The 24,876-nt window shown below is 38.0% G+C and overlaps 1 protein-coding gene across 1 annotated transcript in view; it reads right to left on the bottom strand.

Annotated features, from left to right (window-relative positions):
- The window catches only part of VEPH1 (ventricular zone expressed PH domain containing 1), a 115,640-nt gene that overhangs the window by 34,573 nt on the left and 56,191 nt on the right, over positions 1-24,876 (bottom strand). Inside the window, exons 7-8 of the mRNA XM_007427216.3 lie at positions 19,817-20,211; positions 4,157-4,296 (exon numbers count right to left, since the gene is read on the bottom strand). Coding sequence (XP_007427278.1) covers positions 4,157-4,296; positions 19,817-20,211 — 535 coding nt within the window. The remainder of the gene's footprint in view (positions 1-4,156; positions 4,297-19,816; positions 20,212-24,876) is intronic.

The raw sequence follows: 24,876 nt of genomic DNA, 5'->3' as shown, positions 1-24,876 counted from the left end.
GAGGGAGGGAGGGAGGGAGGGAGGGAGGAAGGAAGGAAGGAAGGAAGGAAGGAAGGAAGGAAGGAAGGAAGGAAGGAAGGAAGGAAGGAAGGAAGGAAGGAAGGAAGGACCAAAAGTGAGAAAAGAAAAAAGAAAGAAAATATAAAGAAGTAGCTTCTAATTTTCTTTACAACAGTTATAAATATAAATGTAAATTTACCTATTCTTCTACGATTACATCACGATTTTAATTTTTTCTATTTTTTTTTTTAAACATCAAAACCAATCCATTTTTTTCTGTTTCACACAAAAAGTCTATAAGGGATTTCTAGTCAATCATAAACTTAGATAATGTCTTTTCTCTGATCAATGATGTCAATTTGGCAATCTCTGCAAGTTCCATCATCTTCACTTCTTTTTCCTATTTTTGTCAAACTGTAACTTATGATTAAACAGGATTTGCAAAGTTTTGAAACTACTAAAACTGAGCAGAGAGAAAACAGGTTTGGGATGGACTCCTTTCTTTTAAATTAGCTCCAATCTCAGAGAAAAACATTCATTTATCTCCAACTGAAATGTTATGCTAAACATTAGAAAGCAATTTTTTAAAATTTTTCCTGATTTATTTTTAATTATGTATTTTCAAATTAAACTGATCAACAGCATAATCTATGTTTGTTAATGAGTAAAATTTATTGTATTCAGGGATGTTCATTCCCAGGTGAGCATATACAGTTTGATTATATGGAAATTACACTCATCTTTCTCATATTATCAGTTGGCATCTTAACCTACAGCCAGTCCATAATAAAATGGTGTGTGTGTGTGTGTGTATAATTGTTACAGCATAATGCAATAACGAACAGTTCTAACATACAGCTTAATTGCTGATTTGCCCAGACTCCAGGATTTGATAGAACGATTAGTAAGAGAAAGAATAATAATAATGTTCCCATCAGAACTAACAATCATTTCAAGGCATACGCATAGGCTTCCACATTAACTAAGGAGAAAAGGAGAACTACATCTTTAAAAATGAAAATTATTATAGCATTTCCCAGTACCCAGAATTCCCAGTTAACTCCATCAACAGAGAGGAAAGCTTATTACAAGGGGATCCATTATGGACTAGAATAATTGCTTGTGGCTGAATGCAAATAAATGTTCTCTTTATATCTAATTAAGTTTATTTTGCTACCATGCACATTATAACCAGCAGAGACCCAAAAATAATCAGGCTTGCAATCCAGTTAATCTGAAACACACTAGGTGTTTACTGAAAATGGAGAGGGGCAGTGGGGCAAGAGGTTTCATGAGACTGACCCAAACAGTGTGATTATGATATCCAGCTATATTCAGCAGCATGGGAACACATCACAGGAAAGTGTCAGGCCCAGCCCAAGAATGACAACGAGGCACTCCAGTCCAGTATAGTTCCTTTATTAGCTTGCACCTAATAGACAGAATCTCGCCAGACTCAACCTATGCTAAAGCAACTAGTGGCTATAACCCGTGAGACTCTAGGGAGGGGCCAGTCTCAGCTTCTTCACCTTCTCATGGTCCTGCTGCGGGCTGAGGAAGCACTTGCTCAGGAATGCTCCCCTTCCCTCCTGATAGCCTTGATCCTCCATTCCAGTATCCTCCTCGCACAAGCCTTCCACTACAGAAAGTGACTCTCCTGTACTGTGAATGGGACTTGAAGCTGTAATCAAAACCTGAAGCTGCTATCCCTGAATGAAGTCCCCCCCTCCGCCAGAAGTTCATGTTAAAATGCTGCTACACAGGATACCCCAAACCTGTTTACATTTCCTCATTTGAAAAGTTTGGTAATTGGCAATACCCTCGACTGAAACACAACCTGCTGTGTGCGTGTGCATGTGAGTGTGTATACCACTTTTTTTAAGGAACAAAGAAAAATAGCAGAATATTCAAGTTTCCAAATCCAAGATCTGGGAGCTGAGACCTTCCATTTGGCAGTGATGTTTCTTTGTAGTACAAAATGTAATAGATAAGCTAGAAATTAAGAAAATGAGTTTGTCTTTCCAGCATTTAAATCAATTAAACAGGAAGACGAGGAAAGCATCAAATGGATGGAAAGAGAGAAGGGAAGGCAAAATAAAACAGTGAAAGAACTGAGATGAATGTTCTAACCATCAAAGGTTGTTGAAAAGGCAAGATTGGGCCTAACTCCCCTAAGGAAAGTATATGGCTGCCCTCTCCAATTTATATAACATCTGCCCCTCAGATGTTGTGGATTTCAACACCGGCCATCTTCCAGAGCTCAAGGCTCTTGGACATGCTGACTAAGAGAGATGGGAGATGAAGTGAAACATAACTGGAAAATACCAGACGGGGGAAAAATGTATTATATCTTGCATTGGCTTTCCCCAAACTGGGTCCTGAGGTAATCGAAATCCACATCTCTGGAGGGCACCAAGACTGGGGAAGATTGCCATACATTTCAGCTCAGTAAAAAAAAAAAAAATAATTTTCTGTCCATTAGAAAAGGAAGTGCTGGAAGGGGGGAGATGGTGAAGCCATAAGCATCCAGAACAAGCTGAGACTGTGTTAAAATGTGAACATGTGCATGATAACGTCATGATGCAAACTCCACCTTTATGTATTTGCACCTTGAGGTTTAGCATGAGTACATAAGCCACATTTTTTGTATCATGATCTCATGACACACATTTTAACACCTGCCCCCCTTTTTCTTTCCCTGCAGATGCCTATTGATAAAGCTTCTGTGTTTTCTCTCTTTTCCCCCTCCTTAATTTTGTCATGTATAGATTGCAGCCTGCAAAGAAATGACGTACAACATTGCAGACATAATTAGCGTGTAAATAATAACACTGCTCTGGGTGCTTTTTGGAGGAGAAAAGTGGAATACAAATTGAAATAACATAAATATTATTTGAACAAAAATATCATCAATAATAACACCGAGCAACATCTTGGTCAGTTGAGGAGGTGTTTTGGTTCCCAGCCTGAAGAGCGTTTGAGTGTTCAGTGTCACTAGGGGAGGTGGTGGAAAAGCTGAATGAGGCAATGGCAGTAGCTGACAGACCACTGCAGAGTCACCAATAAGCTGCATTACTACTTAACAGCTGAGGAGTGGCAAGATGGATGAGATGGCATGCTATTGAAAAAGATCCCTCCCCAGAGACTGGTTATGACAATGGGGTCATCATGCTGCCTGGAGATAGGGACAGCAGCCTCAGTATACCTATCCGTAGTGCTGCAGAGCATTCATTTGCCTGGGTGCTGGTAAGGGCACCAGTGGGAATGGGAACTAGCTAGTGGTCTTGTGAGAGAATCAGCCAGGTTCCTGTGGCAGGCATGCAACATACTTAGTGGGGCAGTAGCCATCCTGCCCCTTACATGCTTCAGCAAGACTTGGAGGACTTTGGGAAGCCAGATCCTGGACTGCTTTTTCCACTGCTTTTTTTTGTCAGTGGCTCCACAATTTGATTTTGATTTAAATCTACTTTTAGCACCCCAAATATATTTATCCACACCTCTGTCGTAACAAAGAGAATGATCAATAATAATCAGTAGTTTATAAAATTATTGTCAACATGAATTCATAATTAGCTTCACTAAATGATTAAGAGCACCTCTTCTAGACTTTATTCTTCAAAGTATATCTTGATATAGATGAGCATACTAGAAATATATCAAAGTCCGTGAACCCATTTGTTCCAATTCATCTATGTTCCATGGAAGTACGTTGGGTTTTGAGGTCCTAAATCAACCTGACCCCATTATTTTCTAAGGCAGAGGAAAATTGCCCAACACTCAGAAAACATTGGCAAAACTATCCAGAATTTTGATATCTTTATATTAATAGTAGCAAGTAGCAAACCCTGCCATTGCCTTAATTAAATGATATGCAGAATTTGTTGCAGTGCTGTTTGATAGTTGAGCGTTTCCCTTTCATCTATGAAATGAATAAATATATAACATGTAACAAAATCAGTATCCAAACCCTGATCCCAGTCTGTCTGTATAATCAGTATAATGAACAGCAGTATTGAATCCCTGTTCAGTGTGACATTGACCCAAAGAGACCAACACTGATTTATATCAGTATATCTCTATGGATTACAGTTAACACTGATTTTAATTGACAACCAGTTCACAATTATTATGATGTATATATTTATATTGCACACACCTGCTGAAAGAGAAACATGATATGGATCCAAAGTTGAGGCTGGTGACTGATGAGAGTAAAACTCGATTTACTGTATAGGCAGTAGTGACCTTTCAGGGGACAGCTGAAGGACAACTTTGCTACGGAACTTTTAACTGTATCTAGGAACAAATATACACATTATTAATATCAACAGTAAATAAAGGTTTACTATAAGTCTGACTAAACATGGCTATTTTAGACTTACAGCATGCTATCTTCGTACATCATTTTTGTATTGTACTGCTACTGAGATCTTTTTAACAGGAAGGAACCAAAGCTAGAATTGATCTAAACATAAATCAGTGGGTGATTTGCGGTGTTTCTGGCTCTCATGTTTTAAACAATACTTATGCCCTAAATTATGAAGAAAGCTTCAGATAACCAGGAAGGGATCGCTGGGTGAAATAACAAGAAGGGTCACTCAATTCTAATATTCAAAACAAATTCCTGATCTCGGAACTGTTTTAATTCCAAGGATCTGGTATAACTTAAGGTTCTAATAAAAAACACAACTCCTTACAAACTAGTACAATCCAACAGTAGTATATAAAGCTTCAAGTCTGCCCACTTCTGCTTTATAAACTCCAGCCTCATATATGGAGATGCAATATACACGGTACACAGGAGAAGAATGATGGCATTATCAGATGCAGGATCCAATCTGCTTATAGGATGACTTGGAGTCTCTCAGCAATCATATGCCCTCTTCGTTGCATTCTTCCTGCTACTAGGTATTTTGCAAATGGGAAATTTCACTTCACAACAAAAATGAACAGCAACTTTTTTTCTCCTGGGCTTTGCTCCATTGGTTTGTAAATGACGTCTAACTTATCCTGCGTTTCAACTCATCGTTTCTGAACAATGACAGGGCAGCAGAACTCGATAAATGGGCCAAAATACAGAACAATATTGCTACGGACTTTGCTACCAAAGTGGGAAAATGAGATGTTTTCCATTTCCTTTCTTTTTCTTTTTGGGGTGAAAAGGAGAATTTGTTTATTTAGGTTATTCTCCCATTACAGGAGCTGTACCCTACTGAATGCCTGCACAACTTCCAGATAATAAGCCTGTGGTTGATGGAACACAGCACGTTTTTTAATTGCCATTGTGCCAAAGAATACAAAATCCTACATTAAATATATTTTAAGACTAGAGTAATATGTGGGCATACGCTCTGTTCACCATGTTGCACTAAATTACAGATCTTGTATTTCAATGACTAGTGTTGTCAGTAGGAATCATCTTTACCCACAAGAAATTTTGAGTGAGTCATCTCTTTTTCTTTTTGTCTAAATAAATTATATCATGGAAAGCTTAGCTTTTACTGCAACCTTCCCTAAACTGGTTTCTCTCCAGATATGTGAGTTTAACTCCCAGAATTCTAAGCAGTAGCCATAGTAGCTGGGGAATTCTGGGCAATGAAGTCCATACTTCTGGAAGGCACCCAGCTAGGAGAAGTCTCCTTTTAAACTTTTCCATCTGTTGCTTTTTAAAATAAAATGCTTCACTGAGTTCAGTTTATTTTCACCTTTTTATTAAGGCTATATAATAAATTAATGCTTATTATTGATTATAATTAACTGGTGGATTATGTGATTAAAAAGCTTTCTAAATTATTCTAACTGAAATGGACTTTAAGGTATAAAATATACTATTCAGTTTAAACATAATAAATATGCTGCCATTATTAGGAACTGAAATCTTATTTGTGTATTTAGTAATGGTTAAATGAATCATTATTCACTGCTAAGAAGAATCTATTTAGAATACATAAACAAAAATGTAGTGAGACTACAGAAGATAGTAATAATCGTGTTTTTATGGCATTGAGTCTCATATAGTATTAATCACAGAAAAAATCTAATTGACCATATAAGAAGACCCAGAAACTATGAACCAGAATCTTTCACATTTAAACTTTACAGAGGAATCTCAACATTATTTCAATAACAAATAAACAAACAACAACAAAAATTGGCATGTGTGTTTGTAGTGATATGTCCAATACGAGCTGGAAATAGTATGGGACATTATCACAGAACATTTTTGGATCAATGGAAGCCACATCCATTTGTTTAATAATAAGTGGAACATAATGAATAATAAAAACCATACGGATAGTGATGAGTCTTTATCATAAACCATACATTAAGCAGTAGGAAACATACACATAATAAAAAGAACCATCATGCTCTGAAATATGGGGAATTTCTTTAAATAAACAACATATGGTAGGCTTATTTAATATCTCTTTGTAGTGTTTTCTTTCCTTATAGCAGCTTGCAGGGCTATTATTTGGTTATTGTGAACGCATTTGACCTTTGCAGGTTCTAACCTTGACAATGGTGAGAAAGAACATTCTATGAAAGAGAGAAAATGAGAAAGAGAGGGACAATGCAGTGGAAGATAATATAAAATAAAGACATCTCTCTTTTTTATGTACTGTCAGTACTTTCATGCTGCTGCTACCATTGCTGACATATCTGATGATTTATTTCTCATGTGTTCAATTGGGCCTGCGTTCTTCCTTCCTCTTCTTTCTTTGGGGCTTGACCAGAATCTCTGTTCTAAGTGTGTCCATGTTGCATTTAATATTTATTTTAGTCTTATGTAATATTACAAATGCTAATATCTCAGCAGCACAATGTTTTATCCTTATGTAGAGAACAGGATTCAGGGTTTTTAAAAAAGGTTGAAGGTACCATACACATGAGAAAAACAGCACTAAGTTTGCCCATGGACACTTATATTGATTTGATGCTGCCTGATTCCAAACCACTCTAGGCAGCTCACAATACATAAAAACAATATAAAAACAGTGTAACAGAGAGAAACAACAAAACCAAACTCAGACAAAGAAAAGGAAGAAAAGCAAAAATGGTGAACCCAGTAAACCCCTAAACATGCTATCAATAACTGACAAGCACTTCAGGCCAAGGCCTGGGAGAACAGCCAGGTCTTTATGGCTCTTCACAACGCCAAAGGGTGGGAACCATCTGGATTTCAGGGGAAACCTCATTCCAGAGAGCAGGCCCTGTGACAGAGAAGGAATGCTTCCTTGGATAGATGTCACTTTTTAATCAAAGGATCATAGAATGTGCCAACCCTGTTAACTTGCATTGCCTGGGTAGACACTACAGGAGATAGGCTGTCCCTCAAATAATTGCACCTGGAAGCAAACTGGCAAACCAGTGCAGCTACTGGAACAAAGGTATCACATGGTCATAGCAAAGCATGCTCATAACTACCCACACCACTGTATTATGGATCAGCTGAAGCTTCCAAGTAGTCTTCAGGGGCAGGTCCATGTACAGTGCATTGCAATAGTCAAGTCATGAGGTGACAAGTGCATGAGTGACTGAGAGGCTTCCTAATCCAGGAAAGGGTACAACTGCAACATCAGATTAAGTTGTGCAAAGACCTTCCTGGCTTCACCTGCCACTTCATCAAGCAGAAGTTGTGAATCCAGGAAGGCCCCAGATTGCACACCACCCCTGAATGGGAAGTGCAATCCCATCCAAAATCAATGGCAGAATATTCTTGGAACCAGGTGGTCCCAAAACCCACAGCCGCTCAGTCTGGTAGCTTTACTGTATATATAACTAACTGGCTTCAAAGCTTACAATTAACAAGTTTCATTTTGGCATAGAAGCCAACTAAAAGTCAGAGTTTAAAGATATTTTGGTGTGTGATGGGAGAGAAGAGAAAGAAACTGACTTGCATACTTAAGACTAAACAGATTTTACTTCCATCTAAATCTGTTCTTTGGAAGTGGCATGTTGATATCAGTGGTGGTGTCACGGATGCAGTAAGAGCCTATGGCACTTGGATGGCAATATTACGACAGCACTCCAAACAGTGATGCCTTAGAAAAAATATGGTAAGAAGAGTATGGTGCAGTAGTTAAGTTTAAGTCCACTCTGAACCATGGAACTTCACTAGGTGACTAACTCTCTCCATTCAAGTGATCTAACAGGGTTGACATGGGGAACAACTGGAGGAGAGAGCACTATGTATGCAATCATATGTCCCTGAATGAAAGATGGGAAATTTTTACTGCTAATTACCTTGAACAAAAAGAATATTGTTCAAGGTAATTAGTAGTTAAAATAATATTCATTCAACTACTAACTAAAGCACGAATCAATTAATACAATGTCAATGAAAAACTTCCAAAACAAAGTCCACAGTGAGCATATTGATAAGCCGCAGTGTATAAAAACATGTAAGTTTTATCAGCTAACTACTAGACCAAAAATAAGCTCAAAATATAGAGGGTTTGCTTTCTCAAAGTAACAAATAAGTAAATTTTCCAAGGAAGAAAATGTCCTTATGTCTTCCTGGGATGCAGAGAAGAGCCTTTTGTGGAGATCTTCATGGTCTTCTTCATGCTCATTTTCAAGACTGTATTCACAGAACATAGTCTGAGTAGCCAATATATATGCAATTTGGCCTTCTTCCAACTTGGTATAATCAGTAATTCTGGTGTAGCATGTTGGGCTAACTGAATTTTTATATATTCTAGAAAGAGAATAATCCAGCTTGCTTGGAACTAGCACCTAGGTCACCATCACACACATTATGGTTGCTCTGGTTTCAAAGGAAGGTCAGAATTGACTCCCCTCCTAATACTATTCCCATGAAGTCCTATCAACAGCTGCCACTCTACCCACCAAAACATACTGTATTTGGATAACTGATCAATGTAATCTCTCCTAAGTAAGTCTCTCACTAAGGGTGGGGGTCCTTAAACATGCACATTTATGTCATGACAACAGATTGTGTTGAAATATTATTAGAGATGTTCTGATGTGGGGATAACTGCGCACATATATTAAGTAACAGAGATTAGTCTGGCTCCCACCCTTATGTCATTCAGGAAACTATTGAAGATCTGGTTGTTCTCAAAATATAGTGTTTATGCTATAAAACTTTTTAATAGTTTTCAAATGATTTCTTAATCGTTTTCCTTTTTATGCTTTTTTTTTAAACATTATTTTTAACCTTTATAAGATTAAAAAGGTCTATATTTAGGGTTATAAACTGCAGTGGGAGGTTCTTTGGAGGAGAACTGGAAAATTCTCATGCACACCCTACTGCCCCCCACCAAGCAGCTGTGACTTGAGGTTAAATAAATTATTCTCTGTTTATAAAAACTCCTCTCTTTGCTCCTGCTCTCTGGATTTAGCTATTTGGACAGCAGATCACTGCCCTCCTTATCTGTGCTGCTTTGGGTTCTACAATCCTATGGCAAAAGTCAACCTGCATTAGAAAGTATGCATCTGTGTCAGCCTGTGACCTTTCTACAATATGAGAACAGAATTTGGGGGTTTGGAGCTTAATACCAAATTTAAATAATACGAGGCCAGTTTTTTGTTTGTTTGGTTTTTTTTTTTAAATTGGCACAGTGAAAATACAACAGCTATTCAGAAATGCTGCTCTGTGTCTCTGCAAGTTTGTGGTTATATAGATCTAGTAGAGTATCATCTGTCTTCAATCACACTTTGGCTCACGCCATGCTTAAATTTATCAAAGGTTCCAGAAGCAAGCACTGCAGGGGACCAGTGATATTTTCCATCTATTTCATCATATGGTACTAATTATCTCACAGTACGGCATACAACGTAACACCAGACAATTGCGGCAGATCCACGGTACCGCTGCCCTGTTTTTTAAGGGGATTTTTGTCATACGCTCAATATTTTGTTGTTTAGTTTTCATCTTGTAGAATAAAGAATACAAGCAAAGCTTAAGACAGGTTTTTACAACCAATGTCCTTTTCCCAATTTAATCATAAGAGAGTGTACAATAATCTATTAGTACTACTCATGAAAAGCTAGACAGCTGATATGAAATCTGGATATTGACATGTCTGAATGGGCTGTCATCACTCTAAGGCAGCTGATGGAAATTTGGTTTATGTTCCTCACTTCAACTCTTTTCCAACTTTTCATTTATATATTCAACTGCTCCCCATCCATAGATGAACCAGCTCAAAGAAACATCACAAAACTGCTACCATATAAATGAGAAGTCTCTTAGGACAGAAACTATGGTGTGTAAACCACATCTGTAAACCACACTTTCCACTTGCTCATGTTCATTTTTAAAGATTACTATACTGACTAACTCCCTAGATTTCCTGTACATTTAAAGAACTGGAGTGTTTTCAAGATAATCAAAGTGACCAGTATTTGCAGCATCATATAGTAATAATGGAAAAACAATAATGTTCTATCAGATATGTTCAGAAAAAAGACAGACTAGAAATTCAGCTAAGAGTCCAATTAAACATTTTTTTAAAAACTGGGAGATCACAAAATATATGGTGCAATATAAGCTAATGGAAAAGATCCCACTTTCTTACTCCTTTTAAAATAAAAATAAAAGTATTATTTCTGAAAAACAGTACTTTTCCAACAATGTATTGTTCATTTTTCTATGAAATATCCAAGTACAGAACTGAACTCCAAGTTACAGTGTCCAGTTTTAAAATGTACTCATCCTACAGAATTTACTAGTATTTATGTCCAATTTAACATGCATAGATTTGCAAACATACACAAATAAATATCACAGTACTGAACTGTTGTGGAATTTATTTTTCAAAATAAACAATTACATTTCAGAGGAAGCAAACTTTAGCCTCTGCCAATATAAATAAATAAAATTTCATTTTGCTGCAAAATAATTGAAAAAATTGGCCTTTGGGCTAAGACCAAGTGTAGTGTAACTGAAAAATAAATCTGTTACAGATTTTTAAAACAAGGTTTGTGGCTCCTTTCCTGCTGTCATTCGACTTTCACTGTAGTTTCTTTCCCTTCCTTGCTTTTCTTCCATGTCCCCTTTTCCCAAGATCTACTTCTGACGCTACCAGATAATAGTCTGTCCCACATTCAGAAACTCTCATCAACCTTCTCTGTGTTGCGGTGACAGTTCTGTTCAATCTCTTCTTTATAACCTTACAGAAATCTAGGGCTGTCTGTCAGTAACTGCTTGAGTTCCTGCAAGCTCATGCTTGGATCATTAGTAATAATATCCATGGCCTTTAGTTTTCCCAAATATCAAGCTTTTTTCAGTTACTCTTGCCTATGGATTATGGGTCCATTGTTTGGGTTATATCCGAGCACTGACTTTGCCACTCTTTTGTTAATAATGATGACTACTCCATTTTTTCTACCACAGCAGAAGATTTTATACTTCTCTGATATGAAGTGACTCTTTCTAATCCATTACAGTTCACTCATTCCTAGAATGCCAGTCTTCAATCCAGACATCTCTACTCTGACCATATCCAGTTTGCTTTGGTTCATAGTTCTGGCATTCCATGTAACAATGGAAAACATGTCTTGGCAGCATCAAAACTTCTTTTGACTCTGGCCACATCAGCAGCTGGACATCCTTTAGGCTTTAATCCAGCCATATCATAAACACGAGTGCTACTCATATTTGCCCCTTGTCTTCCCAATACCTCTCTGGATACTTTCTGGCCTGAAGTGTTTGTGTCATTTTCCAGTCCCATGTTGACATTGTTTGGGTTGTGAATGTTCATTTGGTTTTCTTGGCAGAACACTGGAGTGAATTGGCATTTCTTTCTCTAATGGATCATATTTAGCCTGATCCTTCATTATGACTTGCCCTTCATGGGTGACTTTCTGGAGTGTACACTCCCTAAGGAATGTTCATCATTGCATCATGTAAGTTCTTCACCGGGTGAAGTCCTTTACCTCTATGTAGTAATGATCCATAAAAAGTCATCAACCTTGTATTCTTTACTAATTATCTCAGTCTTTCAGAATGCCTCAATCACTTTTTTGGGTGGGGGGAGGTATCTCCTATCTCAGTGCTGCTCATCAATTCATGTCATCTAGCAGAATCCTCCCCCCCACCCGATCACAATAATTCAAAGTATTGTATATTTCCCCCCCAAACTCCTCCATGGTTCTTCCACATTTGCCACTCCCTGCAGTATAACATACAGCTATCACCAACCTATGGATTCCTACTTTCATATGCACTTAAAAAAACATAAATGTTACCAAATCATACTTTCTGACATACATTTTAGCCCGTCCATTCATAATTAAATGGGTGATGCTCACTTTCCTACATATATCCATCAGTTCCATTCCACAAAATCAGGTCACCTTTATTCAGATCAATCACACCCTTTCCCCTTTTTCTTAGTTTCACAAGCACGCAGCGTATTTCGTTTTCTTTCTTTTATTGTATTGGTTAATTCACTCTTTACCATTTTCTCTTCTTATATTTCCAGCTGATATATTCCATATGCCATGATCGTTACCTGATGGTCCCACAGATATCAACGCATGGCTTTGGTCAACAGAGGCTTTCAATTAACACTTTTCAGTAATATAGTGAAAGTGTAGACATTGGTGTCTTTGGGGGGCAAAGGACAAAACATGCATTGCAACGTCATGAGACAGATGATGTTGCAAGGCAATGTTGAAACCCTTTGGAATTGTATCTTTTATCATTTTGATTAAAGCTCCATTTCCTGCATGCACACGTGACTGTAGACTAGGTTGGCAGCCTAAGTTGCACCCATGTTTGTAGTAACAGGGGGTGGGCCCAAATGGTGAGAAATGGAGGTTACCACCTCCATTTTTCAGACGTTCTCTGCAAATGTCTACACTTTGGCCACAACTATCTGCTGTGGTATTGTTGGTTGGTAGTTATTGCTGCCACTCTCTATCTGCCGGGGGACTCCCTTTATCTGGCATTCTTCCTCCTAACCCCAGCATGGGAGACAGATAGGGATCCCACAACTGAGTGCCTTACTGACAAATAATAGGGAAGCGATGGTGATGGTGATGAGGCAGAAGCAGTGGAGGAGGAGGAGGAGGAGGAGGAGGAGGAGGAGGAGGAGGAGGAGGAGGAGGAGGAGGAGGAGAAAAACAATGTTGGTAGTCTTTGCCATTTAGAGCATGTGACTTGAGAAATCAAGACATTCCTTCTTTTGGAGGCTACGATCAACCTCACAAAGGATAATGAAACTTAAACTTTATTACAAGCAAAAAGAAAAGAAAAATGGAATATAGGCATTCCTCTGAAGGAATCACATAAAAAATGTTGACTGGTAAAAGACACAGAAATGTAGAGCTGCTAAAGGATAGAGAATATCTCCAGAGAATCTTTCCCCCAAGAAAAAACACAGAGGAGTTTAAAATTAGAAGATTCTGAGCAAAAGACCGGAGGCATCGATTTGCTAAGAATCTCAGGAAGATCTCTTGTCTAGAGATTTCAAAGTTACCCTCACATTGTACTTGTTTCAATTTTAAAAAAAAGAGATCAGCACACAAACTATCACAATTTATAAAGCAGACTACATAAACATATTAAGGTACAAATGTTAAAGTAGATTTCTGGAGAAAATATTTACTCATTCTTTAGAGATAAAATTCCTGAAGCAAAGGATCCACTTCACTTCTCTCAATCATCCCAGTTTCTCGTCATTTTGCAACCTTTTTTTTTTTTAGAGACTCACGTTCTTTGCCTCACTCCTCAGCCTTCCGAGGCTTGGGTACCATTTTCTTCTCTAGAAAGAGAAAAGGCTGAGGAGATCTCCGTAGCCTATGCTCAGACAAGTATCAACTCCCCCAAAAAGACCCTGTGTACAATCTGGGGGTCCTCCTGGACTCATGACTCCTGCTCAAAGAGCAGGTGGCAGTCGTGGCTAGGAGGGCCTTTGCACAACTTCGTATTGTGCGCCAGTTGTGCCCATTCCTAGATCAGAGGGACCTACTCATGGCCACTCATGCCCTGGTCACCTCCTGGTTAGACTACTGCAATGCACTCTACATGGGGTTGCCCTTGAAGAGTATCCAGAAACTTCAGCTGTGCAAAATGCAGTGGCGCAAGCAATTATGTGTGTTTCTAGTAGAACACACATTACACCTCTGCTTCGTGAGCTGCATTGATTACCAGTTTGTTTCTGGGTCCAATTCAAGGTGGTGTTGACTTTTAAAGCCTTTCATAGCATGGGGCTGGGCTATCTGAGGGACTGCTTCTCCCTGAATTCATCTGCCTGTCCTACCAGATCCAGCAGAGAGGGCATGTTATGAGTTCCATTGCTTAGGGAGATACATTTGGCAAGCCCCAGGTGGTGGACCTTTTTCACTGTGGCGCCTGCGCTGTGGAATCTTCTCCCCCCTGAGGTGAGATTGGCCTCATCATTGTTGAGCTTCCAGAGGTCCCTTAAGACTTGATTTTGCCAGCAGGCCTGGGGACTCCAGGGGATGGGGGAATTAGTAAGATGGCTCCCTTATTTTTAACTACCTTTTATTCTCTGTTTTATTTTGTTTTATATATTTTTAATGTATTTTACTGTTTTTAGCTTTGTTGTACACCACCCAGAGTTGCCTGTGGTGAGATGGGCGGCTATATAAATTGATTCAATAGATAGATAGATAGATAGATAGATAGATAGATAGATAGATAGATAGATAGATAGATAGATAGATAGATAGATAAACAAACAAACAAACAAACAAACAAACCCTCCTGCTTGTATATGTTTGTGTATTGGGATGAGAGGTTGGGAGGGGGCTGCCTTCACAACAATGCCATATGCAGCATTCCTGCTAAAAGTTTGGACAGGACTGGTCAGGTTTGGAACAATTTGACCAGTATACCACAAATGGACCAGTAGCCCATTTTACCCCATGTTTGCTCAGCCTAATCTATGCAAGCTAGAGTTTCTAGAGATTCTAACCTTGCAAGCCAACATAATGTTGCCCAGATCTCACCAGCTTGAAGGTACACGAAAGTGTACTGGCACACACTCTTAATATCCAAATTCACTTCTTAGGAGAAATTATATCACATTTCCAAGATATGTAAAAAGTATTGCCCTGTTGAAATGGCAATTTCAGAACTTGTATATTGCAATAAAACAATGTTGTAACCATTGTGTACTAAAGGAGGGGGTGGGGGGACAGTATGCCCTGAGTGCAGGTGATAAGGGGAGTGCTGCTGAAGACATGAGGAAGCTAGGAGTAGGTGTGGAGTCGGGTCGCTGCTGCCTGTGGGCTGATCAGCTATTTGGTGGTGGTTGTAGGTGCAGCAGCAAATGATGGAAAAAATGTGTGCCTTCCCATCAGTTTTGTCTCCTAGTGACTGCCCCTCTGCAGTTTTCTTGGCAACATTTTTCAGAAGTGGATTGTCAGTTCCTTCTAGGGCTGAGAGAACTGACTGGCCCAAGATCACCCAGCTGGCTTTGTGGCTAAGGTGGGAATAGAACTCACAGTCTCTTGGTTTCTTGTCTGACACCTTAACTACTACCCCAAACTGGCTCTCAGCAATGAAGGAGGCAGGTGTCAAAAAGTGATGTGCTCTGGATGTTAAATATGGTAGGTATACCACTGATTAAAACATACCATTTCTAAGAAGCTCAGTGGTTTGACCTAGACTGTTTCATCATGGTAGTCTTTACATTACTATTAATGAAATCTCAGCAAATGCTGTGCAAATGGGGGAATTCACAGGGTATGGTTAAAAAAGTTCAGATGCAACAATGCAATCAAAGCCCTGTTCACTTTTTATGTGCACCACAGCCATTATCTTGACTTTTTTTTAACTACACCCTGCAGACACCCCAATATGCAACTGTAGAAGGCATACAATTTCTAGGCTGCAAGAATCTGGTCACCCACCAGATGGGATTAAAGAGAGAAATAAAACTGACCCTTTGCTGCCATTTAGTGGTTGTCTGAATTTTTGTTTATGTGTGACAATAACTTATGAAGTTTCTTAAGAAACACTAGAAACTGAAGTTTAATTCTCAGGACAGAAATGGAGAAATTATAGCAGATCTCATAAATGCCAAACTTGAGACCAAATGGATTATGGAATATCCCTGGATATCCATATGCAATGGACATGACTGTTTATCTGTGAATATATGGTAAATGAGTCACACCACGTTTCTTTACTCTGGGAATTTTTGTCTCAAGAGTCTTACTTAAGGAATTTTCAGGAAATGATGATAGTAGAATAAATTCTGCAACAATGGCGCAATTAAAAAGGATACTATACTGGGAACTGTAGTTGATTTTGGCAACGAGAAGAAATGAAGATGCGTTCATAAACTATTCATTGAAGGGCAAGTGATATTGTGGGAGGATTTGCTCATGCTTTCCAGCAGACTGGTTCTGTAAGAGGTACCAGTATCATACACAGCAGCTTGCATCTATAGCTAACAGCGTGATGTCAGCAAAAAGCACTATCTTTGAAATAGTTTACTCCATGATAAATAATACTTGTTAAAAGTGTGTTTACAATTAGTGCCTGCTTTTCTTAAGGAATAACAACTGTGCCGTTCATTTACTGGGGAAAAAAGTTGAAGGAAGCTGTGTATGCATATAAGAGATAGAAAGTGTGTATATGAGATTAAGGGTAATTGGCTTTCTCTGGTGTATACAAGGATCAAACTGCACATTATCTCAAGTGTGCTTATTCAAGTATGCTCAGAGCTTGTAGCTCCCCTCCCTCCTTAGAAATAAAGGTCATACAGAGGTACTTTGCAGCAAATGACATGTTTCAGAATAAATAGCAGCATGGCCCAATGGTTAACCTGGAATCAATTCATTTTCAAAATATTGGTTTTCCATATTGATAAACTGAAATAACTGTTTTGGAAAAGCACAATTCAATCTCAGGTGTCTACACTGTTTTAGAAGATTTAGTTAGTACTGGACCAATATATTTTCAGTGAACTTGAGGGAATCTTGGAAAAGGCTATGAAAAGGGAAAGAAGCACAATCAGCCTTTTGGGGAGTTTATAAAAAGTGAATTCAATTTGGAAATAAGATCATTTAGGTTTCATGTTCCTATAGACACATATCTACTGCTCTTTTCTTTTTTGTTGCCAGATAAGATAAAAGTAGTGTTCCTAACATGCTGTGGGGCCATCTTCTCCATTTTGCCACTGTGGAAGGATACAGAATTACAAGTATATCATCTTGTAAGAAACACTATTGTAAGAAAATATGGCTGTCTCCATGGGGAACCACCCAACTCTCTAACTGTACTCTTGGAAAAAAATATTTTTACAGAGGTATGGTGAATGTGGGACATGTTACTACTTGCCACAAGGGCAAATTATTGTGGGAGAGACAGTGACATGGAAGATCCCCTTAGTACATTTATGTGAAATATTAGCGTATTTCTGGACAATCACTTGAAAGATGCAAAGAGATACAGAAAACGTAATAGCACTGTTATTGACTTGGACCAGATTAACTCTGTTGAAATAGTATTTAAACTTTTGTTGAATTTAAAACTGAGGTTGAGTCACCTTAAAGTTTTTCTTGGAAGTTTATCTGGACATTCTGATCCATGTTTGTTAAAGACCTTGGAAGAATGTATTGAGATTCTGAAAGTAGTATTTTGTTTTTATAAAGCCGAAGGAGTAATCAGTATTAATTATTTATATGACTTTTGGAATAACAAGCTCAGATGTCCTGTTCTTCTAATGCAGTGACGAAAATTGTGATTAAAGCTTTCTTTTGATCTAACAATGTAACTAATACAACAGAAAATACTGTTGTATATATATTGGACAGCCCAGACACTGTTCAGCAAGGGTTGTTTATGACTACTTGCAGCTGAAAATGCAATTAAAGAGCTGGAATGCTAATTCACATGGTTTGGGCTTAGTCTATCACTGTGATATTTGGAGCTAAAAGACACAGGATTTTCAACATGATACTAGAGTCATTATTACAAGTCAAGCATGTACATGTTCTTGGCCATATCTCTCATTTTTGGAATTGATCAATGTATCAAAAATTTGACACTTTTGTGTTTGGGTATGTCCAAAAATTATTGTACAGTTCTGAAAACATAAATATATATCTGATTTGCAGTAGTGGATTGCAGAAAATGTTTTTTGTCAATGTTTTAATGTCTTATATTCCATTGTTGCTAACATTATTACGTTGCCGCTACCAGTATTATGTATACATTTTGTTATTGCTTAACAAAGCTACTTAAAAAGTATGGTTGCAAAGGAACAGCCTTCCCCAAACTGACATCCTTCAAGTGTGTTAGTACTACAATTCCTAAAATTTCCAATCAGCTGTGATTTGCAATCCAATATGGGATTTGGTATAGTAGGGTTTGGTATAGAGTTGGGGAACCCTTATACAGTGGCAATTTTGGCCCTGGGCTAGACCAGTTTACTATATAATGCACAGGTTTCTCTTTTGTGCTGTATTCCTATCCTGGATTGTCAGGGACATTTGCTGATGATGGGTTAAGTCATAAGAACGTAAGTAGTACCCTGCTGGGTTTGACCCCTGGCCCATCTAGCCAAGCACTGTTCTCACAGTGGCCAACCACTGAATGGCCATTAGAAGGGTAGCCGAGATTGCTGCCAGATTTAGGTTAGGTCCTGTAATGCAATGTATATATCCCTCCATTAAAATATATAGTTATCCCACTCATAGCCTGACCTACAAAACAACTCTGAGAAACTGGGTTCATCTTCTGATTCTTTACATCTCAGCAGTTTTCCGATCCATAGCTCTCACATTCAGCTGCCAGTAATAATGAAAACATCATTTTGGGGTCTAGACATTCTTTTCCTTTCATTAGATTTTCATATTAGGCTACTGCAAGGGAAATATATATGAAACCACTAATTAATAATCACTCTTTTTTCCTGCTGTCATATTTCCAACAAAGGATCCATTGAAAGATCCAAAAGTGTACAGTTTTATATATTTAAAATACTTATATTCTTGTTCAGAAGCTGGAAAGTAATTGGAGAGAGCCTTTCCTTCTCATAGAGTAAACCAACCTTCTCCAACCTGTTGCACACCAGGTATATTAGACTGCAAAAGGCATAGTGGTTAACATGTGGACTAGACCTTGGGTTTCCCCACTTCTATCCCACCCTCTGCCATGGAAGCTCTAACTGATTTGGGGCAGTCCCTCCCTCTCATCTCAAACTATCTCCCAAAGTTTTAGCTGTGGAGGAAAATGGGAGGAGAGAGTGCTATATATTGTGCTTTGAGAACTTGATGGAAAAGCAGGGAAACAAACAAACAAACAAAAATCCTCCAGTTAGTACACTCTGTGACCATAGTGGCTAGAAATCATGAAAGTTGTAGATTATTCACTTGGAGGGCACCAATCTCACGAGTTTAATATAGAGACCACTCATATTTCTTTTGTCCCACAGGGCCTCTGGTCAAACCAGACTTGCACATTTTTGAAAAAAGCAGAAAGCTTTGCTTGACAAAGAGACAAAAGTGAGATGACACATTTTTTAAACTGCTTTCAGTTTCTGAGAAAGAAATATCAGTGCCCAGCCCTAGTTTAATGCACGGATGAATCCGAGATACTCAGAATACTCCGTTTAGAACTTTCTAAGATATTAATGGGAGATCTCAGAAATCAGACAAATGTAACATGCTAATTGGCCCATAAGGATAAGGATGCTGAAGTGTGGAAACTGCTTATTAACCTGGGATCATTACGTAAGAACATGTTTCAACAAGTTTAAAATGTTCATGCTTACAGGAGGCTGGTTAACTGTTTAGATGAATGTCTTAAAGTACTTTTTTAAATGCTCCAAGTTTTTTTTTCCCCCCAAAATTCGAGACCTCTTACCTTCTATAAGACACTCATCTGGGAAAGGAATTTTCTTCCCCATCTCCATGACATATGCTTTCACTTTAGAGAGATTTTCTTTTAAGTGAAAGTAAAGCTTATCTTGATACTCCACGGGATTCTTTATTGTCTTTGGGTTCTCTTCATGGCAGTTTTCTTTAACAGGTTCTGGCAGATTCTCTGGTTCTGAACATTTGATACTTGGGTGTGAAAGTGAAGATTGTTCCAGCTGTGACTCTTCAGAGCCTGCACTGGAAGGCAATTTGTCGGTTTCTTGGCTCAAATACAGATCAGTGAAAGAGATGCTGGCTGTAACATCTCCATTCTCCCCTTCTTGTTTGCTGTCTGAGTGGATGTCCTTCATATGACCAGCATGCACAACTAAACTTTTGGACCTGCAGCGTAAACAAAGGCATGGTCTAATGGTTTGGGGATGGAAGCAAAATGGCCTAGACTGCCTAAGGACTAAATTCAGATCTGTGGCCCAAATGGTTACTTCAGTGCCAAACAAGGTATACAGAGCCATTGCCCATACTAAAGACTTGCTTGTCCGATGCATATATATGGGGCTGTATTTTTTATATAAAGTGGAATGAATAAAATCTGTCCCCTTTCCCCACTCTACAGCGTTAAGTGCAGATTTTTCTTTATGTATAAAGAATGTTTCCACTTATGCTTTGTATGCATATGGGGCAAGTGCATCTTTTACATGCCTGCAGCTGTCCTGCTGTATGATGCCATTGCCAGTCGCACCAATGAAGCTGCTTTGCATTTTATAAAAAGAAGTAAGTGCTCCACCTCTTTTGTTTATCCAGATGTATAACAAAGTAGGCAAAACATGCTCTCATATGCAGTAATTTTAAATTCTTTTGTCAAACATTCATTCCTCTCAAAACATCACATATTACCCACTCCCTTTCTATCAGCATTTGCACATCCCAAAGTTCCTCTGTTTTTTCCATCTTAAGAAATCATGTTTCTGAAGTACATATTCATTCATTTGCTCTAGTTTTCTGTCACTCATACTCCTTGTTGCAGCATACAATCAATCTAACATTTGTTATCATTCTGTTTCTCCGCTAACCACTTGGTATTATTGCCAAGTACATATATATTCATGTTTCCAACTAATATACCTCTACTATTACTACAAGCATTCCTTATACATATCATCATAAGTATATAAACAACCAAGCAGGAATTGCAATTGTTCATTCCATTTTCCCTGTCAAGCATAGCTACCTGGTCTTTGATACATTAATTTTCAGATTTGTGCTCCTTGTTACCTCATACAATCTATCTGACATTTGCTACAAATCATTCATGTTCTCAGACCATAACAAAGCATTATCTGCATACAAAAGTACATAAACATTCATGTCCCAAAAAACACACCACAGGTATTCCTTATACATTGATCTATAATGTGGATCATTCTAAGACCAGGGGCTCCTGCTGTGGTCATTCATGCCCTTGTGACCTCCAGATTGGACTATTGCAAGGTGCTCTACATGGGGCTGCCTTTGAAGAGCATTCAGAAGCTTCAGCTGGTACAGAATGTGGTGGTGCAGGAAGTTAATGGTGCTGTGACATCACTGCTCCATGAACTGCATTGGCTTCCAATGTGCTTCCAGGTATAATTCAAGGTGCTGGTACTTATCTTTAAAGTCCTTCATGGCTTGGAACCAAATTACTTTTGGGACCATCTCTCCCCAATTGTTTCTACCTGTCCCACTTGATGCAGCAGGAGAGACATGCTCCAGGTGCCATGAACTAAGGAGTGTTGCCTGGCAGGGCCCAGGAAAAGGGTTTTTTCTGCCATGGTGCCCGCCCTGTGGAACATCATTCCATCTGAGATTAGGTTAGCTCCAACCCTGTTGGCCTTTTGTGAGGCCCTAAAAACTTGGTTTCATGACTGGGCCTGGGGCCCCAGAACTGTGATAGAACCTGTCTCTTGGCTTTATTGATGGTTATTTTATGATGCTTGGCTGCTATGTGTTTTTATTTCATATTATGTATTTTATTTTTTATCTGTTTTATCGTAAGCCACCCAGAGTCACATATGTGAGATGGGTGGCTGTATAAATCAATCAGTCAATACATTAATGTTACATAGGCTACCATTATACACTTGAATTGTCAATTTCTTTAAATGGTTGTCAAGCAATTTTAAAGGCCTTAGTTTACAATGGGAAGTTACTCCTTTTACCCATTCAGCTGAACCTTACGCTATCAAATGAACCTTTGATTTCAGCTAGTCTTCCCTAAGAAGTTCTCCCCTCCATGTGCAACTTGATTCATTTCTTAGGACATAACCACATGATTATAACACAGGGCACATAGGACCACATTAGTTTCCTGCCTTTATCATTATATCCCATCTGACCTCATTGCCACTCCAGAAAAAGTGAGATTACTTTTTTCTTTTTTCTCATTTTTAAAATATTCATTATGTATTTTTATTAGTTTTCCTTTTCCCTTTTCTGCTTTTTCTTCCATAAAACATAGCAATAAAAATTAATATAATAAAAAAGAGACTACAATGTGAAGTCCCTTTTGTCTGATTACAGTACTGGAATCTTTGTAATACCATTCCCTGTCAAACTAAGAATTTATACACATACAACAAGCATTCTGACATTAGCTGGTTTCACTGCTTAGTAACATACATGCATGCATGCATGCATACATACATACATACATTGGTGCCTTCAATTCAGTGTTGACTCCTGTTGACTGCCCAGACAAGTCCCTGCAGTTTTCTCAGCAAGATTTCAGAAGTGGTTTGCCCTTGCCTCCTTCCTAGGGCTGAGAGAGAGTGACTGGCCTAAGGTCACCCAGCTGGCTTTGTGCCTAAGGCAGGACTAGAACTCACAGTCTCCTGGTTCCTAACCTGGTGCCTTAACCACTACACCAAACTGGCTCTCTTACTAATATTTACTGTTCTTTTAAATAAATTGTACCACTGTAGGATCAAGATTTAATTCAAAATCTGAAATTCTGAAGAATGTTATATACAAAGATAGCTGATTCTTTATCAAGAATATGTTTTCCTCCTTTCCTCCTGCTTTTCTATGTTAAGCATTCATATACTTATTTTAATAAAATTTATTGGAATCATAAAGACAGTATAGTGGTAGGCCAGTTCTTATCATCACTGGATATAGTTGTGCCATAAGTTTACACTTATTGGATTTTCTTTGATATGCATGATTATATACCCAATTTTTAGACTGTCAGTGTATATATACGAGGAGAAAAAAGGGACATTTTATCTGGGATTCTTGTTCCTATAAAACCTCTTTGAAGGTTTTATATACAGATATATCCAGATTCGAAAAACAGTTCTTGTTATGATATTTAGAAAAGCAGTCTTCGTTTCTGAACTTTTTCAAATCTACATTTTCTGATTTTTTTTCCTTCAAATCCACATAGGGTTTGTTTTGTCTCTCTCTCTCTCTCTCCCTCTCCTTTGGAACGTAAAATAGGTTAAACAAATAACTCAAAGCAATCTTATCCAGATATGAGTTACTGACAAGATGTCTGGATACAATTAAATGTCTGATGCCCACTGGTACTATGTAACTTGGCTGTTCACTGAAATGTTATACACACACACACAGACACACACACACACTGAAAACTGATCAGCATGGAATAGCACTAATACTTTTTATTGAAACATACCTGTTAAACCTCATGTCTTCTTTAGAAACCAGGCATACACTATACCTACATACTTGTCAATGTTTATTTTCTCTTCATAGTTTGTATTTTAACTTGAAGTTTTTCATCCTTTTCATTCCCAATCATAAAAGATTTTAAATCCTCTCCTGTGAAGGAGATTCTATTTCAAGCAACATCTTCTATTATAAAGAGGGAAAAAACTGGGGGATTAAGAGTTATGGCTTCATGTAGGAAGTAGAATGTTTCTTTAAAAAAAATCTCTAAATCTCGTAGACATGCCAACATTAGTTCCAAGTGCATCTTTGGCCAAGTTCTTTCAAAGAATTATTATTTATTTGAAAAGTGAAACATTTGACACTTTTTGCATACTTTAATCATTGACTCTAATAATGTACTGTCCATTATATCTAGCAATTATTTCCTAGATGTCCTTATTATTTACTTCCCAAGTGGACACCTTTTTAAATACTATATGACTTTCAGCAAAAAAAAAAAAAAAAAAAAGAGTATACATTAAATAATATAAAAAGATAAATAATATAATAGTAGCTTGAAAGGACAGCTTGTTTTGCTCCAAATCTTATGTCGCTATTTTATGGCTGCATCTCTTTGATCTAAAACAATCAGAAATGCAGTTCTGAACAGTTAATACCAAGTAACATCATGAATACAGTGGTTCCAATAGGCTATGGCTAAGAAAAAGGCAACACTTTCCCAAGAGATGGCCTATAATGATAAGTCCTGATATGGACATCCATTGGGAAAAAAATCATATGTGGGCTCATGAAGAAAGAATGTGACTGAATAAGCTGGAGGTATAGCTTCTGCACGCTCCATATTTATTTGGACCTGCCCCTGGAATGTCTGAAATGCCCCTGGAATATCTGAAAATGGCTTAGGTTAATAGCCCATCATGATGCAGTAAATTCCACAAATTAACTGTGCATCTTTTTTTAAATCTCAGAACCCTTCAGTGGCAAGCTATTTTGAAAAACCCAGCACTCCTACTGGTCAAATCAGCACAGGTTACTAGAAAGGAAAGGAAGTTAAGATACAGACATTAAACCACTCCTGTTGTAATATATAGAAAAACAAAATTATTTTGAATCTTATTTATTTATTTATTTTTATTTATATTTCAAATTTGTTACCACCCATCTCACTATGTGGTGATTCTGGGCAAATCTTGGCAGGTGCTTGAAAACAAAGAGAAATAAATGTATGACATGTGGAGAAAAAAGCCAGACCCTGAAGAGAACACCAATAGATGGTTGGATTGAAATTATCAGCACACAGGCTGAACAAATATTTCACACTTTGTGTACATTGATATGCATTTGTTAAATTGTAGTATTGCATTTGTTTTCACTTTA

The sequence above is a fragment of the Python bivittatus genome, unplaced genomic scaffold, assembly GCF_059951505.1.
Source record: "Python bivittatus isolate LINGU-HERP-01145 unplaced genomic scaffold, Pbiv_v1 ctg000980_np1212, whole genome shotgun sequence".
NCBI classification, from domain to species: domain Eukaryota; kingdom Metazoa; phylum Chordata; class Lepidosauria; order Squamata; family Pythonidae; genus Python; species Python bivittatus.
Note: the sequence above shows the minus strand (reverse complement) of the source record. Positions and strands in the feature narration are given on the sequence as shown.